Source organism: Bos javanicus, chromosome 1, assembly GCF_032452875.1.
Source record: "Bos javanicus breed banteng chromosome 1, ARS-OSU_banteng_1.0, whole genome shotgun sequence".
In the NCBI taxonomy this organism is placed as follows: domain Eukaryota; kingdom Metazoa; phylum Chordata; class Mammalia; order Artiodactyla; family Bovidae; genus Bos; species Bos javanicus.
The window spans coordinates 149,230,891-149,258,038 of record NC_083868.1 but is presented as its reverse complement, the minus strand read 5'-3'; the positions used below and the strand labels follow the sequence as shown (position 1 = coordinate 149,258,038).

At 38.2% G+C, this 27,148-nt stretch overlaps 1 protein-coding gene across 12 annotated transcripts in view; it reads right to left on the bottom strand.

Moving 5' to 3' along the window:
* The window catches only part of TTC3 (tetratricopeptide repeat domain 3), a 119,888-nt gene that overhangs the window by 56,304 nt on the left and 36,436 nt on the right, over positions 1-27,148 (bottom strand). For all 12 annotated transcript variants that reach the window (XM_061424707.1, XM_061424750.1, XM_061424703.1 and 9 more), the window contains 10 exons: positions 22,032-22,194; positions 20,762-20,807; positions 19,641-19,761; positions 19,046-19,109; positions 16,853-16,913; positions 13,805-13,889; positions 7,596-7,730; positions 6,782-6,862; positions 4,575-4,687; positions 1,755-1,875 (listed from right to left, as the gene is read on the bottom strand). In XM_061424707.1, the coding sequence (XP_061280691.1) occupies positions 1,755-1,875; positions 4,575-4,687; positions 6,782-6,862; positions 7,596-7,730; positions 13,805-13,889; positions 16,853-16,913; positions 19,046-19,109; positions 19,641-19,761; positions 20,762-20,807; positions 22,032-22,194 (990 nt within the window). The remainder of the gene's footprint in view (positions 1-1,754; positions 1,876-4,574; positions 4,688-6,781; positions 6,863-7,595; positions 7,731-13,804; positions 13,890-16,852; positions 16,914-19,045; positions 19,110-19,640; positions 19,762-20,761; positions 20,808-22,031; positions 22,195-27,148) is intronic.

Genomic DNA, 27,148 nt, shown 5'->3' with positions numbered 1-27,148 from the left:
GTGTATAGTTCAGTGGTTTGTTAGTATATTCAGAGTCATGTAACCATCACCATAGCCTAAATTTAAAACATTTTCACCACTCAACAAGAAATCCCATACCCATGAGTAATCCCTCATCTTTCCTCAGTCCCCTATCCCCTGACAACCACTAATATACTATCTGCCTTCAAATATAGATTTTCCTATTGTGAGCACTTCATTGGAGGTCCAGTTGTTAACACTCTGTGTGATTCCATTGCAGGGGGCACAGGTTCGATCCCTGGTTGGGCAACTAAGATCCCACATGCTACATGGTGTAGCCCCCAAAGAAAAAAGTCCTACTGTGGAGATTCCAGATAAACAGAATCACACAGTATCTGGCATTTCGTACCTGGATTCTTTCACTCAGTGTAACATTTTCAAGGTTCATCTATGTTGTAGCATGTATCATTATTTCACTCCTTTTTATGGCCAAATGTGTTACATGGATACACCACATTTTATTTAACCATTCATCAGCTAATAGCCTTTGAGTTCTTTCCACTTTTTGACTATTTTTAATAATGCTACTATGAACATTTATGTTTTTCGGGAGAACTTATGTGTTCCTGTCTCTGAGTATATTTAGGACTGAAACTGCTCAGCCATTTGGTAACTCTATCTTTAACCAATGAAGAACTGCCAGATTGTTTTCCAAAGCAGCTCCACCATTTTAAATTTTATAGCAATGTATGGGGGTTCTGACTTCTCCACATCCTTGCCAACACTTGTATTGTCTTTTTGATTACAGCCACCCTAATGGGTGTGAAATGGTACCCTGTTCTCATTTGCATTTCTCTGATGGCTAACTGTTGAAAACACTTTGCACATTTATCATCTATTTATACAAGCTGTTGGCAGATACTCCTATGCAGATCTTTCAGCTACTTTTAGAGTAAGAGTTGATGCCTGTGCTTGTAAAAGCTTTAGTTAAAAGCAAGTTCTGAGTATACATCAGGGCTCACCACAAGTTACAGCCTATCCCAGTCAAGTTACATGATTTAGTCTTTCTAGAACTGGCAAAGCACCCCCATGATTCTGGATATGAGACCAATTTATACTTTTTAGGTCTTCAGTGTCAATAACTACAGAAATTATAAGGAAACAATCATGTGAAATCCTTCTCTAAGTACAACCAGCACACAACAGTGCACTCTAGCCAGAATGCCTGGATTCAAGTCCCAGCTCCACCATTTCTGAGCTGTTTAATCTTGAACTCATCACTGCGGCTGCTGCCAAGTCACTTCAGTCATGTCCGACTCTGTGCAACCCTATAGATGGCAGCCCACCAGGCTCCCCCGTCCCCGGGATTCTCCAGGCAAGAACACTGGAGTGGGTTGCCATTTCCTTCTCCAGTGCATGAAAGTGAAAAGTGAAAGGAAGTTGCTCAGTTGTGTCCGACTCTTAGCGACCCCAGGCAAGAGTACTGGAGTGGGGTGCCATTGCCTTCTCCGGAACTCATCACTAAATCTGTCTAAACATAATCTTCCTCATCTGTCAAATGGGAATAATCACAGTGCTCATCACATAGGGTTGCTAGAAGAGGTACAGGTAATGATAAATGGAAGGTGTATGATTGGCAAATAGGAAATACCAAATAAATGTTGGTGACTCCACCAGTTTTTAAAGGGGAAATGAAGGAGCTGAGGACAGAGTGTCATCTTATACCTGAGTCAAGAGCACAGGAGTGCAGATGAGCTTTTATGGTTAGTAAGAAGCTCTACAGAAATAATTACCTTTATCTTCCCTGGCTGAGTCTCCTCAATAACCACATTACTTGTGGGCCAAGTTAACACTCCAGGAAGACGACAGATCAAGGTTCTTGCTTTCTCAAAATGATTAAGAGCTTCTAAAAATCTAAAGTCAGAATTACGAAGAAGGTATTAAAGATGAGACATGAATTTCCACTCCCCACAAGGCACAGAGATTTCAAGCTTACCAGGAAGAGTACATTTGACAAATCACTGCACAGAAATATTCATGGTAACCCATATTTTCTTCAAAAAACCAAGACATTATCACTCTTTGCTACAAAAGTAATATAAATTAAACACAAATGTACCAGGACACTGGTTTTACTATGGTAGGTGCACACTAGTTTTAAGCTGTAATTTATTTTTTAAAGTTTTCCACAATTAACACAGAAAATTGAACAAATTTGGTTGTTCCACTTTTATTTAATTTACTAATCTAATTAAAGGAGGTCCTTGTAGTGCAACATCATAGGTCCACTTCAACTAATTAATCATAAACAGGGAAATTTTTTTTTAACTTGATTCATTTAAAATGGCTATAATAAAATCTCTCTGCTATAAAACTGTTAAACAGCTTGTGTATTCTGGACATCTTTCTTCAGCTATAAAGCAGTTGATTATTTTAACACAACAAATGTGTATGTAAACTTGTTTTACTATAAATGTGATATGTTTTAGTGCCAATTTACAGTTAAAAAAAAATACCAATAGATTCCCAAAGTTCATTCAACCAAAGAATATTAGAATAATGAATTATAAGGTTCTCCCAGTCTCTATTCTTCTTGTTAGACTACAGAAGCAAAAGGTTTCCTGTTCTTCAATCTTGAAACCATCTTCCAATTGAAGAAGTCATTTTTACCTTTGCACAGATGACTTCACCTACAGAAAAGCTAGACCACCATCCACCGTAAGACGGTTATAAACAGCAAGACTTTAAACCAGAGACTACACATTACAACAGCAAAAATCCAGCTAGCTTATTGGTCACTGGATGCCAAACTGTATTATTTTGAAATTAAAATTTAAAAGCCTTTCCACAACATTGTAAATCAATTATACTTCAATAAAATTTTTAAAAATTTTAAATGATTTTCAAAATGGTAAAAGACTTCTTCACTTATCACAACCTCCATGATGTTACATATTTGTTATTTTCCTAGATCTAGTGAGTATGTACATGTGGTCACTGCATTAAACGGGTGTGTCCTAAACAACTTATGCTAAACTTTCAAATTAATTGCATTTGTTATTACCGTGGAGATGACTGCAAAATCCTCACTACCTCTGATTCTTTATCAGTTTCAGAATCAGTCCTTCCAATGAATATTCAGGGTTGAATTTTCCTTTAGGATTGACTGGTTTGATCTCCTCACCGTCCAAGGGACTCTCAAGGGTCTTCTCCAGAACAATTCAAAAGCATCAATTCTTTGGCACTCAGCCTTCTTTACAGTCCAACTCTTGGATCCATGCATGACTACTGGAAAAATCATAGCTTTGACTATACGGACCTTTGTCAGCAAAGTGTCTTTGCTTAATACACTGTCTAGGTTGTCATAGGTCTCCTTTCAAGGTGCAAGCATCTTTTAATTTCATGGTTGCAGTCACCGTCTGCAGTGATTTTGGAGCCTAAGAAAATAAAATCTGTCACTGCTTTCACTTTTCCCCTTCTATTTGCCATGAAGTGATGGGACTGGAAGCCACGACCTTCCTTAGTTTTTTTTTTAAAGTTGAGCTTTAAGCCAGCTTTATCACTCTCCTCTTTCACCCTCATTAAGAGGCTCTTTAGTTCCTCTTCATTTTCTGCCATTAAGAGTGGTATCATCTGCATATCTGAGATTGTTGATATTTCTCCCAGCAGTCTTGATTCCAGCTTGTGATTTATCCAGCCTGGCATTTCGCATGATGTACTCTGTATGTAGATTGAAGGCAGGAGGAGAAGGAGACGACAGAGGAGGAGATGGTTGGATGGCATCACCAACTCGATGGACTTGAGTTTGAGCAAGCTCCGGTAGTTGGTGATGGACAGGGAGGCCTGGCGTGCCGCAGTCCATGGGGTAGCAAAGAGTTGGACACGACTGAGGGATTAAACTGAACTGACTCTGCAGGTAAGTTATATAAACAGGGTGACAAAAATACAGCCTTGTCATACTCCTTTCCCAATTTTGAACCAGTCAGCTGTTCCATGTAAGGTTCTAACTGTTGTTTATTGACCTGCACATAGATTTCTCAGGAGACAGGTAAGGTGATGTGGTATTTCCATCTTTAAAGAATTTCCCACGGTTTGTTGTGATTCACACAGTCAAAGGTTTTCAAGTAATCAGTGAAGGAGAAGTAGAATACTGGAGTGGTTTGCCATTCCCTCCTCCAGTGGGCCACATTTTGTCAGAACTCTTAACTATGATCTGTCCTTGTTGTCCTTGGGTGACCCTGCACAGCATGGCTCATAGCTTCACTGAGTAAACAAGCCCCTTCACCACAACAAGGCTGTGATCCATGAAGGGGTAATGTAAACCATTAATTTATATCAATTCAGTCACAATTTATAAATGACATACATCAAAACATACAATATAAAACTTCTTGTGCCACATTATTAATGAGTTATTAGATTCAAAATTAGAAAGCACTAGTAACTGAATTGTTGACTTTAATAATTAATATTGAAATGCCAGTCCTCAAAGTAAACACAATTATCACAGTATGCAGAAGATGTCAAAATCATTCCAGAATAGGGATCATCATCCCATGAGACTTCAAATGAGTTGCCAGCCTAGAGCATAATGTAGTGTAGCTTCCACTAACCTGTTTTTTTTCAAATACACTTTTCCAATTCCACAGTAGGCCAAGCAATCAAGCCCCTCATTGGGGTAGTGTTCAATCATCCTCTTGAACTGGTTTTCAGCTTCAGATAACTCCTTCGGCAGCAATGAGAACAGTGATCACTTACACAGAAAGAAACGCTGGGAACAGATTTTACCTGAAGGTTGATTCTTTTTGTGTGATATTAAAAACAACTGTATACCCAAAAATTTCTATGGCAAAATTACACCTTCTGCATTTCATTTTCTTAGCAATTACATAAAATATGGCCATATGGATACTCAGACACAGAACCAAAATGATCCAGCTCTGGAATGAGAAGTTGGCACTGAACACAGGCAATGCACCAAATGAGCATTTACTAACACACACACAGGACCCAGTGTGTGCTGGCTAAAAAAGGCATAAGCTCATGGCAAAAAGACTGATGTGGATGCAAAGGTACTATAACATGTATCCTAGTAAGCACTGCTCCCTTAGAGTCACAGGAATTCCAATAATGTTGCCACAATGTTTTGTGACATAAGACAAATGCTGTGTCTTAAAAACAGCTATTTAGTAAAAATTTAGAACTTAAAATACATTCTTTTGACAATTCTCAACAGTGGAAGCCTCTGGGCTTTGAATGAATTTTGTTTTGGAAAAAACCCAAAAGATATTTATCTCAAAGTAATACTGGCTGTCACTCCATTGTGGGTGATAAAGGAAATGTCACTACAGAATGGAGTTAATAAGAAGCTCTGAAGCCAGTTCTAAAGGAGGCATTCCAAAGCAAGGGCTTCTCTGGAGTAAATACATCAATTCCTTCTGGAGATACTCTGATTGATGAAATTCTTTTAAATGTCTATCATTCATTTAAGTTCTATCACTCTGTTTTTTTTTTTTTTAATCAAAATTAAACCAAAGTAAGTTAAAAATGTAATAAACTATTTCTTCAATTCTGATGAAGCAAAATATGATATTTATTATTACTCTGTTGAGAACATGTCGTTCTGGCTTCAAAAATCTACCAGAAAACAGAGTCAGAGAGTCCCTAATGGAAGACATGAATCTGCCACATCAGGACAAGGGAAGCAGCCTGTCGTGGGGGAAACGACCCTCAGGCTCTGTGGACCACTCAGAGAGTGAACCTCATTAGGTAGCTGTTAGGGTTAAGCCTCATCTAGCCTAGGAAGCTTGGAACCTAAGTTGGTACACAGGGTAACTCCTACCTGAGGTTAATTATAGAACCATTTCTACTTTTTTTCAAAAATCCAACACCATGGAAAGCGGAGTATAACGCTGGGAGGTGCAGGTATGTAAGCTTTCCAGGAGCACACTAAAGGACCATGAGTCATGGACACCAGTGCTCACACCCATACCCTGACTGCATGCTGTTATGGGAAGCCTGAACTCTGGGAAATAATAGAATACCCCAGATACTTGCTATCCAGAACTAAGAGCTATTAATATTAGCATTTTAAGTATGTTTTTAAAAATAAAACAGTATAACACAAAGCTGAACTCTCCTTTTTTAACCTCCCGAGTCCAACTCCTTTCTTCTATCACTAAATGCAACCATTATCTTAAACTTGATATATAAGGCTAGTTCATGTATTTTTTTTTTCTTTTACAAGATGCAGGTAGCCATAAACAATATATACTTCGCTCTGTAAATATTCCAAATTGTACAGAAGTGGTATCACATTGTTTACTACATTTCCAACTTGCCTTTTTCCCTCGATGTATTTCCAAAATCTATCATGACACATCAGGTCCTTTACTTTTTATATGAATAAAAAGTAGATTCCCATTGGTGACCTGGCATAACTTTTTTCTAATGGAAATACAAACTAAATTTTCTTTTAAAAAAAATACCACAAACTAAATTAAATTTAGGCATTTCAGAAAAAATTATCATCGCTTCTCAGCCTTTTGGCCAAGATCAAGTGTAGAAAAAATTATCAAGAAAGTACACAGACAGCACTCCCTAAACTTACTGTGCTAATCATCGCATGATTTACATCAGTCAGATCATTATGCTGTACACCTTAAAATTATACAAAGCTGTATGTCAATTATCTCAGTAAAACTGGAAGAGAAAAAAAGTACTCAGAAGGAAATAAGCCAAGAGGGGAAAACTATTTTAACATACCTTCTAAAGTTAATGGCGTATTTTAACAGTCTATTATCACTGTTATAAGTCTTACCTCGGGCTGTCCTATTCCAAGGAGTGAAATGGCAAGTCCGTAGACTACTAACACGTAGTTAATCATGGCCAGGTTCAATTGCTGTCAATAAAAATCCTTTTGTTAAATATCTGAACATAATTCTGCCCAATTTATACCATATTAATACGATAACCACAACAGTAAAAGAAGTGTAAACAATCTAATTGCTATTGGGTCAAGGCCAAACAGAATTAGAAAACATATTTTGCAAAGATATGCAATTATATTGCTATGAAGTGTTTAAAACACAGAACCCCTGTATCACAATTACTTGAACATGGTTCATAGTAGAAAAATTGGTATCATATTCTTCTGCATAAAAATGGGAAAAGTAATAGACTACATTCTTGGGTTAGCCATAAAGTCCATTCGGGTTTTGCCATACCATCTTATGAAAAACTCAAACAAACTTTTAGGGCCAACTCAGTATTTGCTTTCTCACAACCCCACAAAAACTATTTACCTAGCCAATACTCTCTTTGTAGATGAAAAGACATGACTAAAGTGAGTCCAAATCCTTGATTTTGTACTCTAATAAAGAGAAAAGGCCAAGATCTCTAACGAACACCAACTATAGAGCAATGAGAGTTTAAACCCAGGTTGTATAGCTAGGGCAACCATAGAGGCTCAATCAGAGCATTATCTGCTTCTCACAACCTGGAGTGGGTTCAGCCAATCTCAGAACGGTCTAAGATACAGTAAAACAACGAAACCAACCAAAGTTTTGGTTCTCGTCTACATTCCTCTGAAATGCGTCAGCACTGATAAACAAACCACCCGGAGGCGATTTTACCTTTATTTTTTGAGGATCTAAACCGTTGAGCAACTCTGTGAAGGCTTGGGCGGCGCTGCGGCAGCGCTGCTCCAGCAAGGCCGTGTAGCCATCCTGAATTAAACTTCTCAGCATTTTCATTATATTAGCAAAATCCTGCAAAAAGAAATTCTATTTCAGTAGTCTAGAGCTATGCATGTTTAGTCTAAAACATAAGATGCCAAAGTTCATCATTAAGCAGTTATACCTTATAACTGATCATAAAATATGCAAAGCTAACCTTTATGCATTATAGTCCTTTTTCAGCATACCACCATTAAAGCAGAAATTAAAACATACAGCTTCACATCTTAATTCCAACGTTTCCAGTGCTGCCCAAGACAGGAAAGGGTGGTTCACTTTCTAATACTAAGCCATGTTCTCTTTACCAGACTAGACAGACAGTGTTTGGAAGTTTTAACAGCACAAATGGAGAACATTAGCCATCATTTAAGTAAGTATATTATTTGGCTGAGACTTGAACAATTAGACAAGTAAGAACAAGCAATCAATTTACGGGTCACTATCAGATTTCAACAACTGCCCTCATGTCCTGAAACAAACCCTAATTCTCAGCAAGAAATGGCTACTTTTAATCAGTAGCTCTATTCCCGCCTAACATGTACTTGAATATAATTAGAATTATTGGGAGAGATATTATAATACTAGGTTAAATGCAAAGGGAAGAGCAAAAAAAAAAACAAAATGCTATAATGCATCCTGAAATAAAGCAAGAAAAACTTTATAATCTGAATATACATGAGCATATACATTATAATCTGAATTCAGATTTCAGTTACATGGCAATAGCTATAGGCCAGAAAAGTTGTATGAAGACTGGAGAAATAAGACTACAGGCTAAACTTACATCTCCTCACGTCTTGACATACATGTGTACGCCATTCACTGGAGCAGAAAATGCAAATATGTGCATGACATTCCTCACTGTCTAACAATGAGGATCCAAAACACACAGAGGGAAAAACAGTCTGGTCACAAACAAAGCTGCTGCTGCTGCTAAGTCACTTCAGTTGTGTCCGACTCTGTGCGACCCTACAGACGGCAGCCTACCAGGCTCCCCCATCCCTGGGATTCTCCAGGCAAGAACACTGGAGTGGGTTGCCATTTTCTTCTCCAATGCATGAAAGTGAAAAGTGAAAGTGAAGTCGCTCAGTTGTGCCCGACTCTTAGCGACCCCATGGACTGCAGCCCACCAGGCTCCTCCATCCATGGGATTTTCCAGGCAAGAATACTGGAGTGAGTTGCCATTGCCTTCTCTGACAAACAAAGCTACCTATTGCTTTTTGTCCAATGAATCCAAGTTTAAGAGAATTTTACCCCTGAATACACATAGAAAACAGCAGGTCTCACATAAACTTAGTGTTTGCAATACAGTATTTAAATAGCTCAACAGCAGCCATATTTATGTTATAATAAGAATTTTAACACTTACAGAAGATAATGTGCTATCTGCACACATACTAGTTTATTAGCCTTGAATGAACTAATTCCATTCCATCTTTCATTCTAGAAAACAGATGCATTTGCCTTATGTTTCCATTGGAAATTAACCCTCTCAATACAAGTTAGTGGTCTGTACTGAAAGCTCCATGAGTGGGCTGAACGGCACTGCCAGGCCTCGGCATACACAGGGGCCTAAGTAAAAGTGTGTTAAACAAATGAAGGCTCAAAAATAACTATCATTTTTATTTAAGCAATCTTTTGTCTTTACAAACTGTCTTTAATATTTAAGTCCCTCAGTCTTTAGGATCAGTAAACTCAAAATAAAGTGACAATTTAAACACTATTAGAAATTCTAAAAATGCTTTCACGCAACTAATTAGAAAGCTGTTGAAACTAATTAGGAAACATTAAAAATGCTTGAAACTTGCTTCATTCCAACAGACCTTAAAAAGAAATGTCATATATACCTAAAATAGATAAAAGAATTTTTAAATGACTGACATATGGAAATAAGTATTGTGTTCCATGTTAATATTCATTTGGGGGGGATTTAAATCCAGTATTTTATTTTAGAAGAAACAGACCTATACTTACATAGAGCACTGAATTGTCAAAGCAGACTTCTATGAATCACATTTAACCAAAACAAACAACTTTTCACCAAAAATAAGTCTATAGGTATTCAATGACTGGAATAGTGACTAATTATGATTGGTTCTGGAAATTCTGGATTCTGTTGTTGTTCAGTCGTGTCTGACTCTTTGCGACCCCATGGACTACAGCACACCAGGCTTTCCTGTCTTTCACCATTTCCTGGGGTTTGCTTACACTCTTATCCATCGAGTCAGTGATGCCATCCAACCATCTCATCCTCTGTTGTCCCCTTCTCCTCCCTCCTACCTTCAATCTTTCCCAGCATCAGGGTCTTTTCCAAGGAGTCAGCTCTCGCATCAGATGGCCACAGTATTGGAGCTTCAGCTTCAACATCAGTCCTTCCAATGAAGATTTAGGGTTGATTTCCTTTAGGATGGACTGGTTTGATGTTCTTGCAGTCCAGGGGACTCTCAAGAGTCTTCTCCAACACCACAGTTCAAAAGCATCAATTCTTCAGCACCCAGCCTTTTTCACAGTCCAGCTCTCACATCCATACATGACTACTGGAAAAACCATAGCATTGACTAGATGGACCTTTGTCAGCAAAGTAATGTCTCTACTTTCTAACATGCTGTCCAGGTTTGTCACAGCTTTTCTTCCAAGGAGCAAGTGTCTTTTAAATTTCATGGCTGCACTTACTGTCTGCAGTGATTGTGGAGCCCAGGAAAATATAGGTTGGTCACTGTTTCCATTGTTTCCCCATCTATTTGACATGAATTGATAGGACCAGTAGTGATGGGACCAGGGCTTCCCTAGTGGCTCAGACAGTAAAGTGCCTGCCTGCAATGCAGGAGACGCAGGTTCCACTGCTGGGTCGGAAAGATCCCCTGGAGAAGGAAATGGCAACCCACTCCAGTATTCTTGCTGGGAAAATCCCATGGATGGAGAAGCCTGGCGGGCTACAGTCCACAGGGTTGGAAAGAGTCGGATACAACTGAGTGACTTCACTTTCTCTTTGAAATAAGTAATGGATAGTGTTAAGTCCACCAACTTTGTTCTTTTGATGGGACCAGATGCCATGATCTTTGTTTTTCTGAATGTTGAATTTTAAGCCAGTTTTTTCACTTTCCTCTTTCACCTTCAACAAGAGGTCTTTAGTTCCTTGTTGCTTTCTGCCATAAGGGTGGTATTATCTGAATATATGAGGTTATTGATATCTCTCCAGGCAATCTTGATTTCAGCTTAAGCTTCATCCAGCCCGGCATTTCGCATGATGTATAAGCAGGGTGACAATATACAGCCTTGACATACTTCTTTCCCAATTATGAACCAGTCCATCATTCCATGTCTGGTTCTAACTGTTGCTTCTTGACCTGCATACAGATTTCTCAGGAGGCAGGTAAGGTGGTCTGGTGTTCTCATCTCTTTAAGAATTTTCCACAATTTGTTGTAATCCACAGATTCTGTTAAAGTTTCTATTTCTTTCTGAGTGAGTTTTTTTTGTTTTTTGTTTTTTTTGAGTGAGTTTTTATAAGCTGGATTTTTCTAGACATTTGTCTATTTCATCTATATACATTTTCAAATTTCTTGGTATAATGTTCATAATAGTATTTTGATATAGTAATTGTAATATTAAAGAGCCTGTAAGTAATGTACCTTTTCCATTCTTGAAACTGCTTTATTGTATCTTCTTTGATCTGTCCATGTGTGCTCAGTCCTTTCCAACTCTTTGTGGCCCCAGGGAATTTTCCAGGCAAGACTACTGGAGTGAGTTGCCATTTTCTTCTCCAGAGGATCTTCCCAACCCAGAAACAGAACCTAAGTCTCTTGCATCTCCTACATTGGCAGGCAGATTCTTTACCACTAGCATCACCTGAGAAACCCATCAGTGTCCACTGCTGTTGTTCAGTTGCTCAGTCATGTCCAACTCTTTGTGACCCCATGGACTGCAGCATGCCAGGCTTCCCTGTCCATCACCAACTCCTGGAGTTTACTCAAACTCATGTCCACTGAGTCAGTGATGCCATTCAACCATCTCATCCTCTGTCACCCCCTTCTCCTGCCTTCAATCTTTCCCAGCATCAGGGTGTTTTCTGATGAATCCGCTCTTCACATCAGGTGGCTTAAGTATTGGAGATTCAGCATCAAGTCCTTCCAATGAATATTTAGGGTTGATTTCCTTTAGGATTGACTGGTTTGACCTCCTTGCAGTCCAAGGGACTCTCAAGAGTCTTCTCCAACACCACAGTTTAGTTTCCATGCTGCTGCTGCTAAGTCGCTTCAGTCGTGTCCAACTCTGTGCGACCCCATAGACAGCAGCCCACCAGGCTCCCCCGTCCCTGGGATTCTCCAGGCAAGAACACTGGAGTGGGTTGCCATTTCCTTCTCCAATGCATGAAAGTGAAGTCGCTCAGTCATGTCTGACTCTTAGCGACCCCATGGACTGCAGCCTACCAGGCTCCTCCATCCATGGGACTTTCCAGGCAAGAGTACTGGAGTGGGTTACTGGTGTGTAAATTTTATTTATGTTGTCAAAGACCAAGAGTCAACTTTTAGCTCTGTGGATCCTTTATGTGTTGTTCCATTTCACTACTTTCTTTTTCTTTTAATAGGTGAGAAGTAGACTTATTCCAGTCCATTCTAAAGGAGATCAGCCCTGGGTGTTCTTTGGAAGGACTGATGCTAAAGCTGGAACTCCAATACTTTGGCCACCTCATTCGAAGAGTTGACTCATTGGAAAAGACTGAAGCTGGGAGGGATTGGAGGCAGGAGGAGAAGGGGACGACAGAGGATGAGATGGCTGGATGGCATCATCGACTCGATAAACATTAGTTTGTGTGAACTCCAGGAGTTGGTGATGGACAGGGAGGCCTGGTATGCTGCAATTCATGGGGTCACAAAGAGTTGGACATGACTGAGTGACTGAACTGAACCAAGACTTATTTAGAGAGAAACACACTCCACAGACTGTGGGCCATCTCAGAAGTTGAGAGGCTCATTTCATTATTTTCTACTTTGTTATTTCCTTCTACTCTCTCTTTTCGTTGTTTTTTTCCCCCCCTTGTTCTTGAGAGGAAAGTGTCACTAATTTAAAAGTCTTGGAAATCCCCTGGTGGTCCAGTGATTAAGGCTCCGCACTTTCAATCCAAGAAGTGAGAGTTCGATCCCTGGTCAGGGAACCAAAGATCCCACATGCTGCAGCAATAAACAAGTAAATACATAAATGTCTCTGTTCTTTTAATACATGCATTCAGCTTGACAAATTCCCTTCAAAGTAATCTTTTAGCTGTATCCCTTGCATTTTTTAAAATGTTTTGATAGCAGTTTTAGGTTTACAAAAAAACCTAAGAGGGAGGAACCAAGATTTCCACAAACTTCTTGTTCCCTTAAATGCATAGCTTCCCCACTATCAGTATCACTCATCAGAATGACATAGTTGTTTTTTTTTTTCTTAAACCAAGAATTAACCAACACTGATACCACATAATCATCCGAAGCCCACAGCTTACCTGTGAACCCTATCTATGGCTCACTCTTGGTGTACATTCTACAGGCTCAGACAAGTGCATAATGTATCCATCATCTATACTATCAGACAAAGGATTTTCACAGCCTGAAAAATCCTCTGTGCTCTGCCTATTCATTTCTTCCCCCTTAATGTACATTTTTTATTATTCAATATCATAGAAAGAATTTTATATACAGTTATCTGATAAATCAAAGAATAAAACGTTTGCTCCTTTAAGATTTTATGGTAGGTGTAATAAAACTGCAGGTATTTAAACCTTTTAAAATTATTTAACTTAAAAGTTAAAAACTTTGGGAAGCAAAGATCGCCAGAGCTTTACATCTTTGGAAAGACTTGCTTCTTCCTTTTAAATCTTTTGGAAACAAACACTTGTGCAGTATTAACCATTAGTTAAATCTCAGGTTCACATAATTACCAAGTTAAAACTTAAATTTAATGATAGTTTGGTCTCTTAGCAATCATCTATTAAATTCTATGTCCATAACTAAAATTACATTAGAAAACCCCAAAAACTTAAAGAGTGGTACGTGATCAGACTTCACTCAAGTGACAAAATGTTATGTTCAGAGAGTCTCTTTTCCATTAGCAAAGTCTCTGCCTTTACCTGGTGTGCGGCTCTGGAAGATTTAGAAAACTGTTTCTCCAAGATGTTTTTTAAATCTACTGGTAAAGTTTCTTGTGAACCAGGGCTAAAAGAGAAAAGTACTGTTGTGAATTATTTTAAAACAATCCTGCTTATATAAAGGAAAATACTATTATTTACTGAAAGTCCTATCAAACATTGAGCAAATGGAGAGTCACAAATTCCTAAACAGAAATATTACCAAGATGCTGATTCTCTGCCAAGTAATTTCTAAGTTTAATAAAACCCCTATTAAATTAGAGGGGAAGGAGGACCAGAGGAACTCATTATACAGACATTATGGAAGAACAGCTTAAAAAAAAAAAAAGAAATTTGGGATTTACACTGATCACCAAGTTATTACAAATGTAAGTCATCAATAACAACAAACTCCTGAGACAATCAGTGTGTTCAATAAATACCGCAAAGATGCTCCATCTCATGCGAAAATCAAACAAAGACAGAAACATTTCAGAAAGGCTGAGCCTGAAGTCGGTGTTTTCTGACACCGGTGTTTGTGACTCCAAATGTGTGGCGCTTTGAAACCAAATACCTGTGATTTTCCACACCAATTCTGCAACATCAACTAAGAGTCCAACAATTCAATTCTAACACCAGCTACGGAGTTAGTAACTCAGGCCCCACAGGTTACAAGCTCAGTCCCACAAGGCTGCCCTCACTTCAGCCACAATGGGGTACCCAGGCTACCCATGCTTATGCCCCACTGATTACAAATTCAGGGGTTCCTGTGACCACCCCTAAGGTTCAACTATTCCTGAGGACAACCCACAGAACTCAGGAAAGCACTTTACTTATGGTTATCAGTTCACCGTAAAGGACAGAGGTCAGGAGCAGCTCAGTGGAAAAGACTCAGGGAAGGTGTGGGGGGAGAAGCACCATGCTGCTTTCACACTGCCCCCGAGTCACTCTCCCCGCCATCTCCATGTAGTCACCAACCCAGAAGCTCCTTAACCCCTGTGTTTAGACGTTCTTATTGAGGTCTCATTACACAGGCATGAATGATTAAATCACTGGACACTCGTGACTAAACTCAATTTCTAGCTCCCTTCCCCTCCCAAAAGATTGGGGGGTGGGGGGTGCTGAAAGTTCCAACCAATCACACGTTTTATCTTTTTGGTGACCACCCTCGATCTTGAAGACAGGGGCCCAACCTTGAGTCACCTTATGAGTATAAACTCAAGGAGGGAGGAAGGAGCTCCAAAGTCTTTTGGAAGTAACCAAAGACTCTCTCTTCACTCAGGAAACTCCAAGGGTCCTAGGAGCTCTGTGCCAGGAACTGGGGACATGGACCAAATCTATAAACATCCTTCTTATACCATACCCTCTAGTAGCTTAGTACCAGTATGAACACTGCTCATTTTCTGAGAGGAAAATACGGCAAAGATAGTTACACACGCCCTTTGATGGCAATTCCTACTCAAGAAATTCCTCCTTCACATAACATCTATTTCATGAAATATCCTTCAGCCATGAAAATGAAGAATGTAGATATCCATGGTCTGATATGGGAAGGTAGTCAAGGCATTTTAGAAGAGATAAAGGCAAGCTAGAGGCCAGAATGGTTCTAACAATGAAAATGATAGTGTTAACAATGATGACAGTTCCACTGCATTGAACATTTACTATGTTCCAGGGCTCTAAGAATTTTATGTGGTTGTCCTACTTGGGCTTCCCTTGTAGCTCAGTTGGTAAAGAATCTGCCTGCAATGCAGAAGGCCTGGGTTCAATTCCTGGGTCAGGAAGATCCCCTGGAGAAGGAAAATGGCAACCCACTCCAGTATTCTTGCCTGGAAAACTCCATGGATAGTGGAGCTGGTGGACTACAGCCCATGAGGTCATAGAGTCGGACACGACTTAGCGACTAAACCACCAAACCACCATCCACTTTATTATTTAATAACCTCATGAAATAGATATAATCAAGAAGAGTATTCAGTTTGAAAACAGAAACAAAATATCAGGAAAATCGAGTTATCTTTAACACAATGGGTTGAAACTGTATGCATTCAAAGAATAAACATGTACTGGGTTTTGATTTCTTTTTGTGCTGAGAGAAGAGGGGTGAGGAGGAAGACCCAGGGCTTTTCTAACAAATAAGAGAATAACATAAGGCACTATGGCTTTGCTTTGTATTTAACTTTGGTAGAAGCATCAAAAAATGGTACTTTACTAATTTCTCTTAATGCTATGATATTCAAATGATATTCATTCTCCTTGAAGCACCTATCAAGGAATCAGCCTTCAGATACAAAGAGAAAACTGAAGACTAGTGGAACTGTGGCAAGGAAGGCTTTGCAGTTTCACCAGCATCATTTTCATTGTTTTCATGAATTTCTGTATCTACTATAAGATTTACGCTTTCACTTTGCCATCAATTTACATCGCTGTACGTAATGGGAGATTAACTATAAAGATTGGTGCCAAGAGTTCCTACTGTTAACTGGGGGAAATGCTTGGTAGAACGAATTTTGTAAGTGGTTGGTTTATTAGTAAATCCTTTCCTCTAATGGGATAATGACTCAAAAGGGCCTCTGAATACACATACAGCCATGTCAGGGCACGCAGTTAGTTTTCAGATGGTCAAGAAATGATTAACAGCGATTTCTAAAGAAAGGCACTAGAGAAGGAACTGAGAGACAGGTGAAAGCAAGCGAACAGTGAAGGAGATCAAATATTTACAGTTATCTGAATATGCCTTCCTCTTCCTCTTATGAGCATGTATTTTGAAATCTTAGAAAATTAATGCTGCAATATCTATTATATGACTCTCAGTCAATTAACATTCAGTATTAAAAAATCCTTTAGCCAAAAATCATCTTCTTCTAAAGACATGCCTAGACATTTGAAAGAGACGTACTTACCATAATACACACATGCAGAAGTAGCTCCTACTTGAAAGAGATTTTTCCTTTCTTCTTGGGAGGTGGACATTATGGAAACAAAATAAAGCAAAAGGAAAAAAAAAAAAGATAAGAAACGTACCTGAAAAAAAAAAAAAAAGAAACGTACCTGAACTTCTCCAATTCATTGTTTCGAGATTTTTGTTTCCCTTTATATTTTGGAGGCTGACCTGTGAATACAAAAGTATTTGTTCCTGAAATCTGTATGTAAAAATCTACAAACTTCAAAGTAAAGTTTTTAAAAAATGTAAATTGGAATAATAAAGCAAAGGGAGCAATATTGTGAGTCTAACAGGTAAGCTATTAAAAAAAAAAAAGCTACTGATAATGTTTCTCTATGTATGCTATAAAATTACTGTAAGAATAAATTATAATGATTATCATTTAACCCTACAGTAGATACAGAAGAGATATAGTTTACAAGATAGATAGATATAGAAGAGATATAGAAGGCTATAGTTGCTTTCTTTTTTTCTTGTTTCTCAGGCTATAGTTTCTATTCTCAGGGAGTTTATAATCATATGGGAAGAAAAGACAGTCACTTCAGTAATTAAATAACAATCCCCACTAAGAAAAAAAAGAAGATTCTATGTTGTTATTGAAATATCAATCCCATAGTAACTGCTCTTGGTAATTCCTAGAAGGGAAAATCAAGTAAATTGGAGTGACTGGGAAAGGCATCAGGAGGGATGCAGCATCTGTGTTTAAGGTAACAAGTAGGATTTTACATAGAATGGGCCAAATGGAGTTCATTTTAAGCAGCACTAGGCAAACCTGTGTGATTGAGGGGGTTAAGTAAGGACAGGCTGAAAGGGGCAGGTGGTGTGAATGTGTGCATGCCCAGTGCTTCTGACTCCCCAGCTCTGCAGCTCAGCCTTGACCTCCTCAGGAGGAGCAGGGCACCACTGTACACACTGTACACAGCTGTGCAGAGGAGAGCACAGGTAGGGAGGAGGTGCGTCTGAAGGAAGCTTTGGGAGAAGCAAGTCAGCTGTGTACGAGGGAGGGGCCGACAGCCTGAGCTCTGGGGGCCTCAGAAAACCAGAGACTTCTAGAACGAAGAGTTCCAGTTTGATTTCTACTGGGTGACGTAGGGCTAAATTTAATTAATCTAATTCTGGGACCTCAATTTCTTTGAACATAGATGCAGAACTATGAACAGTATTTAAATGATTTAAATGATCTAATAATGGCCTAAGAAATATTAATAAATTAAAAGCTGTTTTTATAGAAGAAGTTTTATTTTCAAATATTTTGCATATGCCATAAAGTCACATCAGGTAAGGCAGGCCCCTGTGTTTCCCCCCTTTATATCTGTGCTATAGTGCTAACTAGTAGTAAGTGGTTGGATATGCAGCACTGGAGCCTAAGAGAAGATAGAGCTGCAGGAAGTAAAAGACCGAAATGACTGCAGGAAAAATAAAGGAACAAAAAAACTAGTGAAAGAAAAGAGGCCAACAGGATCACTAACTAGAAGGTCAACCATCTCACCACAATAGCTCTGGAAGGAGCTCATGAAAGCTTGAGGAAGTAATGTGTGTATAACCACAACTTTGAACCATCGAGAAAATCTGAATTCTCTCAAACTTTGTTTTAAAAGACAGAGAAGAATGAAATCCACTTCAGAATTACTTTCTTCAGAAGCAGGAAGTATAAAGGGACACTGATAAAAAATGTGGCATGAGTATTTGCTTTTCTGAAATCTTTCATTTCTTAAGACACCAAGTAGATGAGGTCTGCTGTGTGTCTCCATGTTTTCTAGATGCACAAATAAATGAATGCACTAAACACATATAATTTAAATAAAGTAGTATTAAAGTATATGCATTCTCAACATATACTTAGGGGTGACATCTCCCCCCAAAAAGTTGGAATTGGTTACTGGAAGATGAAAAAAATCTGTTTTTATATATAAAGCACACATGTACATACAGAACATAAAACAGACAAATGGTATCTGAAGTATTAAAGTTTCATGAAAGGAGAAACAGCTCTGAGAGCAGGGGGTAGATAATGAAAGAAACACTGGCCTAGTGGAAATTAGGTAGCAGACCAAGAGAGCATCATTTTTCCTTTCCATACCTTTACCTGGATTTCCAAAATTAAATTTATTAAGTAATATGAAAAGACTGAGCATTTATTTCAAATAAATATTCCCATTTTTTTCTAGACTCAGAAGCACTGCAAAGTAAAAGGAGAACAACAGCAAATATAAGTGAGACTTCTGCGAATTTTAGCATGTAGAAGCCTAGGCAACACTACATGAATTCAGCAAAAACTTACAGAAGGGGAAAAAACTCACTTGATGGCGGTACAAATTCAGGATGACAGTCACAATCATCTACTTTCAGAGCTTCATCTACCACCTACCATGAAAATAAAATTACTGAGACTTAAGAAAAAAAAATACAGCCATGAACAGCTAAATAATTAAGTAGAACAGAATTTATCTAAGCACCTAAAATACTCAGCTTTACCAAATGAATAAATCAACAAAATGGTAAGTACTGCACAATAAATGCTGAATTAATCCTATCACCTCTTTCCTTATGCTCCTCTCCCAAACTGAATATAGCCTCTTTGAGACTTTCATTATTAACAACAAAAGAATTATATGGTGAATTGGGAAAGTTCCCTTTAATGCCCATCTAAGTCCAAAACACAATTCCCTTTTTTCCCCCCTCAAGCCCCGGAAAGAAATATAAATGTGAACTTGACCTTTGAGTACATTACAGGTCAGAAGAAAACTGACACAGGTCATCTGGGACACTGAGCACAGAGCCGGGCTATAGGCTTAGAGACGCCTGTTAGTTTCCATTATCACAAAAACAGTACTATAAAATATGAGACTATCCATACTCAAAATAATTTTAATCTTGGTTTTTAACTGAGCTTACCTTTGGATTCTGATTACCACCGTTTGCCATTTCGTGGTTAGTTTTTCTGAAATTTTTTTCAGTTTCCACAAAGTTAAGTGAAGTACTAAATGCAGGTGCTGATAAACTAGGTATGTAGGCCCTGAGCAGTAATAAAAGAAATAATAATTTTATTTCTATTGATTAGTATTTTTTAAAAGTTATCCTTCAAACAAGGAGATTTTAGCAAGTATAGCCTTTTTTCCTCAAAAGCAAAGTAATAGCTTCAAAAAGAACCTCTACCTCTGAGATTGGGTTTTTATATAAATATTGCTTTAAATTTGGCATTAAAACCTCAAAATAGATAAAGAACAACTCAAGAAATGTATACTGGTTTCTAATATTAAAATAAGTAAGTCTCGTTATAAATTTAACAGCTTCAACATCCCAAGCATGTGGGTAAAGTTTAATCTATTTTAACTGCCAAATAAAAAAAACGTAGAATCCTGACTGCTGTTTGTTTTCTTATGAGCAGAAGAAAATGAGCTCAAATCTATCTGCTGCCTACTTCTGACAGGAGTGCCTCAGCCTTTTTTTGAAAAGGTATAAGGAGGCTGGAGGTGGTTGCTTCTGGGATGGAGGTGAGGGGTGAACGGCACAGATTGTGCCCCTGGTCTCTGCTGCCAGGACCCTCATGCCCAAAACTGGTGCCACCGAAGCACAGTTATGTCTTCTTAACACTTCACACCTCCTCCCCATGGGCTTAGGCTATGGATCTCCAGTACACATATATGCAAATAGCTCGGCAAAACAAATCACAGGTCATCACCTAATCTTACAAACACACTTTAAAATCTCCTCTTGGGATTTCCCTGGTGGTCCAGTGACCAAGACTATGCACTTTCAATTGCAGGGGTCCTAGGTTCGATTCCTGGTCAGCAAACTAGATTCCACATGATGTAATTAAAAAGTCTGCATGCCGCAACTAAGATCTGGGGCAGCCAAATAAAAAAATATTAAAATCAGTAAAATAAAACCTCCTCTTGTCCTTCCATTCCCAACTTTATCGTGGTTGCTATTACATACTAAAGCATCAGAAAGCAACTCGAACTCACAGAGCAAAACCACTCCAAGTAACAGCTACTGATCTGACATTAACTCACCTGCTTTCACAGAAGGCTTTGACTGGATTACTAGCTGGTGTTTGACCTACAAAAATGAACCACACACACACACAATAATCAGTGGATTGGCAACACACACTTTAAAATATTTTCACATTTCTTTTAGGCTAACAATAAGACTATCAAATTTAGGGAACTGAAAAATAAACCTAGGCAATTTTACACTTCCGTATGTTTTTAGTTTTAGAACGATGTCAATAAGATGCTGCTGCTGCTGCTGCTAAGTCACTTCAGTTGTGTCCGACTTTGTGCAACCCCATAGACGGCAGCCCACCAGGCTCCGCCATCCCTGGGATTCTCCAGGCAAGAACACTGGAGTGGGTTGCCATCTCCTTCTCCAATGCATGAAAGTGAAAAGTGAAAGTGAAGTCACTCAGTCGTGTCCGACTCCTAGCGACCGCATGGACTGCAGCCTACCAGGCTCCTCCATCCATGGGATTTTTCAGGCAAGAGTACTGGAGTGGGGTGCCATTGCCTTCTCCACAAGATGCTACACAAACCTTATTTGACATCCCATTACATGTGATCATTGAGTAGATGCAACAATGTATAATCTCAATCAGAGACGGTACCTGTCTTCGAGGAGCTCACAATCTGATAAACGTGTCCTGTTGGATGACAACATCTGACAGTGAAATAGAACTGCTGGGCTCAGCTTCGTGAGACACTAACTACTCACAGAAGAAAGAACGGGAAAGGACTCTACGCTGAGTAAGGTGATTTCAGGCACTGGAGGGAGCAAAATGACTCAGGAGGGAAAACAAGGGCAGAATGAAAACCTGGAGTTCCCAGCCTGCACGCTAATTTCTGATGTACCTATGTATACACACACATTCAGCATGCTACAGAATTAGTCACAAACTTGGTGCAAAAACAAACAACACTACTGAAGGGCCTTTTCTTTAGGAAATAACTATAATAATGGAGGAAGAAATTTAAAACTTTGTTTCAAAAGGTTTTCCTTCATTCAAAATTTCAAGAAAGCATATTTTTCTATATAAGAATAAATAATTTGTTGCTATTTCAAATAAAAAGTACAAATCATTTATTATTACCAACTGGAATATAATACTAACAGAATTCTACATGAATACAAATGAAAAATTTAAGTGAGCTGACCAAGATAACATAAAATATAAGTACAAATCTTCTGAGAACTGATTTATGGTCCTCCATTAATCCAAGAAACCCACCTTTGAAAGTTTTTAAGGGAATTCGACTGTAACCAAAAGAATCTTAGGTGAAATACCTTGCAGGTCTTCTATTTGTTTTTGTAACTTTACATGCTGCTGAATTAGATCCTTGATTCCCTCAGGGTCATTTTTACAGAGTTTTTGAGCTTTTATGTTTGCTTGCAGGGCCCAGTCATATTCCCCCAGCATAGAAAGAGCAGCACAATAACGATAATGACCCTGTTCCAAAAAGATAAATTCAATTTTTTCTCAAAAATATACTTAAAGAAAATTTAATGAAAAAATATTTTGCTTGAAAACTGGTTAGTTACTTGAAATGTTACACTAGGATCTTCTTAATAAAAAATAAATGAAAATGTTAATACCTCTCAGGAAATAAAATTACCTAAATGAGTTAGATGAAAAGCTACGAATAACAATTTTTAACAACTGACTGTAGAGATCAGTGTTTTTGCTTAAGAGATTTTTGTATCCACCCCAAAGATAACAATTCAACCTTTACTGTATGTAAAAGACATTATTTTATGCCAAATAAAGTATAAAAGTAATTCATTATAAATGAGTAACTTTTTTCAAAATGTTTTTAGGCAATAATAGTCTCTAAGTCATTACATTGCCTATATATTTTATTAACTTTAAACTTTTTATTTTGTATTGGGGTATAGCCGACTAACAATGTTGTGGTAGTTTCACGTGAACAGCAAAAGGACTCAGCCATATATATACACACACCCACATTCTCTACACTTTTGAAATCAAGAGTTTTAGAGCTGGAAGGAACAATCAGCTTGTGCAGTAGTCTTTCGACCCCTCTGAAGAGCATGGGCACAGATAAGGGGTGCATATATTACTCCCATCTTTCTTAATCAGCTTTTAATTATTTTATCTCTAAGTAGAGTCCTCGGGTTTAAGAAAAGATCCAAAAACCACTGACTTACTCTTTAATTCCAATGATCAGGTTGTTTCTTTTCTTTTTTTGCTACCGAATCATAGTTCTGGCTGTTCCCTTAATTTATGTGTTTTGGGAAATCAGTATCAAGCTTGAACATTTTAATCCAGAAAGTTAATATTACCAAAACGAGGGCTAATTCAGACAACCCCTCTTTTAGCTACCCCCAAACCAAACTCCCATTTTAGGCTTGATATCTCCATTTAAGAAGTGATTTACAAGTGTGAGAGGCTTGAACTGGCCTAATGCCACATTTATTTAGAGACAAGCCAAAGAACTTGGATCTTAGGACTCCAGGTCCAGAGCTCTTTCCTCTTTAACTACACATTTTACAAAGAACATTCTGATTCTATTAGAAAATATGAAATCAGAAATAAATGATCCTTTTAAGAAAGATGAGTTTTTCACTAAAAGCAGCAAGAAACCACCAGCAGACCTATGCTGACGTAGGTTTGGTGCATATACAATCCCACTTTGCTGCACCAACCCAACCGGAGAGGTCCAGAGCATTTCCTAAGCAGGCTCTTCAGGTTCAGCTCAATGACCCCCAATTCAGCATTTGGTTACACTCTGCTTTTCCTCCAAAGGCAGGAAGATAGATCTCACAGTTATGCTACAAGACCAAAATTCTATCCACTAAGCATAAACCGACCTCAAACTTTATATAGCGGCATTAAAAAAAAAAAAAATCACAGCATAGGAAATTATGGGAGATTATAAACCTCACCTACTAAATTTATAGAAAACACTTCATTTCCACCCATCTTCTACTGGGTTCTTTTCCCTAAGCTCTGTAAAACCCAGTGTAACTTCTATCAGATGAGAAGGGAGTTTATTCAGATCTCTGTGCTGAAGTTGTTTGAATGAAGCTTCAATGAAAGGTATCTCAGAAAGTTTCTTGAATCGAACTATGACAGTTTTGCTCTTCTGTGACATTATCTCATTCTCTATCACACACACTGTTTATCTGCCTAGTATCTCTTCCTTCTTACGTGCCATCACGTCACTACTCCACGTAGTAATGCCCACATCTCAACAAGGGCTGGCAGGGAAGAAGTGAAGCTGTGACCCAGGAGACTGGCCAACAGATATGTACCATTAACAGTAACTGAACCACAGGTGGGCACATGGCTCAATTAGGATCAGTCTGAGGCACCCCCCAGTTATACTATATAAATACTAACAGAAGCTCTCTTTCCACTAGAAAAGTTACTAGAAACTTTCCACTAGAAACGTTAACAGAACAGTTACTAGGATACCAGTCTGGGGCTCCCACTGTTTCAAAATGAAGCCGAGCACCTATTCTCTAATTGCTGCCTGTGATCAAAATAGATCAAGGATTGGATATACCCTCTTGCTTAAAAGTAAGACAAAGTACATGAAACAAAGGTTTGCTAGACACTGGATATCAGGCAACAGAAGAAAGTGATTCCTGAGAGATGAGAAACACAGAAAGCTCTCTGGTTGTTACCACTTACTGCGGGAGTGTTTCTTAGCCACAGCACAGGTAGACGGAACCCAGGGAGAGACCACAACCTCAGTGAAGACAGGAAAGCCAAGGCAGCACAAGTTCACGGGGCACAGGACCAGAGAGGACAGAGCTGGACAGAGGACTCCAGAGATTTCAGAGGGTCCCCCTTGAGTCTTCAGCTGAGTATCAATCAGTACATGCATGTGCAGCAACTACCCAAGCCAGGTAAAGCACCACTTGAAAAGACTAAAAGGAACAACAGTCAGCACTCATATAGGGCCAGGAGTAATTCCTGTTCCCACCAACCAGAGCGGAAAACATAATTCGTGGGAGTTATTAAGTGCAGTACTCAACAGAGTTTGGTCTCAGTTGTGGAGAAAAAATTAGCCCAAGAACAAATACCACTATGATATCACCCAACAAAGCCTAAAACAATACTCCAAAGAATCTGTTTTCCAAGTAGCTTTACTGCATCTCAAAACAAAACTCAAAAATATTTACAGAAAACAAAAAAATATTAGGACCAAACAAGGTAAAATTCACAATGTCTGGCATCCAATCAAAAATTACTAGGTATGCAAAGAAGGAAAATGTGATCTATAATGAAAAGAAAAATCAATCCATTGAAAACAATCCAGAAATGACACAGATGACAGGATTAGCAGACAAGGACATTAAAACAGCTCTAGATAATATATTTCATACGTTCAAGACACTAAGGAAAAAATAGAATATATTAAGTAAAGACATGAATTATATAAGAAATATTCAAACTGAAATTCTAGAAATGACTGCTACAGCATTCAGATGAAAAATAAATTAGATGGAAATAAAGGCAGATTAGACATAACAGAAGAATTTGTGGACTTGACACAGCAATAAAAATCTAGGTAAAATGGAACAAAGAAAGAAAAGACTAAAAGTGATACAAACAGGGAAGCACCACTGAGAAACATAACGTGTACACAGATCTGGATCCAACCATGCCTGAACTACCATCCAACCATACATGAGCCAATAACTTCCCTCTTCCACTTATGCCAAATCTGAGTTGGTTTTGTCACTCCCAAACGAAGAGAGTCCTAACATACTCCTCAATATTAAAAAGTCCTTGAGGACATTTGTGAGGCTATTGGTTTGTATCCTGTATAAATACACCAAAAGACAATGCACACAGAAATACCAACAAATATTCAGTGACTATACTGTAAAAATTCTCACTCTTTAGGATACAATGATTCAACATCTCTTAAGCCTAAAAGTATGTACAGTAATCATAAATCAACTATACCTCAATGAAAAATAATGAAAAAATATATCATTTAAAAATTAAAATATGTTTAGGACAACTGACATTGTACCAGTTTTCTCTATCTGGAAAAAAGGAAGAAAAATTGGCCCACCCTCACACAGAAATCTACAGACTACCCACCTATACAGGCTTATATCCTAGACTCAATAGACTCAGGTTCATAAATGGACTCTGATAAAAGAATGCACCCTGTACAGTCTACTTTGGTTTTTTAAGTTTAAAATAGCCTTCAATGAGCACTCCTTTTTGGTAAAACAAAATGATAAATGACCTCAATATACAGTTACCAAATTTTCTGAATACTGAAATTTTCTGAATAGTACTAGGGAGTTGTGTTTTTTACCTACACAAGTAACTTTTGCAACTATCAAAAAATTCCCAATTAAAAAAAAAAATAAGGGAACCCACATAAACAGTCAACTGATCTTTGACAAAGAAACAAAGACAATACAATGGAACAAAGACAGTCTTTTCAACAAATGATACTAGAACTGGACATCTACACGCAAAAAAATGAATCCAGACAAAAAATCAACTCAGAATAGATCACAGACCACAAACTCCTAGAGGAGAGCACAGGGGAAAAACTAGATGACACCGGGTATGGTGATGACTTTTTAGATACACCAAAGGCATGATTCATGAAAGAAATAATTGATAAATTGGACTTGATTAAAATGAAAACTTACACTCTGTGAAAGAAACATCAAGAAAATGAGAAGACAAGCTCGGATCTTGCCTTCTGAAGAAGAAAATATTTGCAAAAAATACAGCTGATAAAGGGCTGTTATCCAAAATATACAGAGAACTCTTAAGAAATAAGAAAACAACCAGTTAAAAAATGAGCCAAAGACCTTAACAGACGCCTCATCAAGGAAGATATACAGTGGCAAATAAATATATGAAAAGATCCTTCACGTCTCATGTCATCAAGGAAATGCAAATTAAAATAATAAGATACCACTACGAATCTATCAGAACAGCCAAAATTCAGGACACTGACAACACTAAATGCTGGGAGGACGTGGAGCAACAAGAACTCCCATTCACTGCCGGTGGAAATGCAAAATGGTATAGCTCCTTTGGAAGACGGTTTGGCAACCGTAAGTTTTTTAGTTTTCAAAAAAAGCAACAACAACAACATATTCTTATCATACGATCCAGCAATTGCACTCCTTGGTATTTACCCAAAGGAGCTGAAAATGTATGTCCACACAAAAACCTGCATATAGATGTTTATAGCAGCTTTATTCATAACCACCAAACCTTGGAAACAATCGAGATGTTCTTCAGGAGGTGAATAAACTGTAATATATCCAGACAATGTAATATTTTTCAGTGCTAAAAAGAAATACCTATCAAGCTATGAAAAGACATGGAGGAAACTTAAATGCATATTACTAAGTGAAAGAAGCCAGTCTGAGAAGGCTATACATCATAT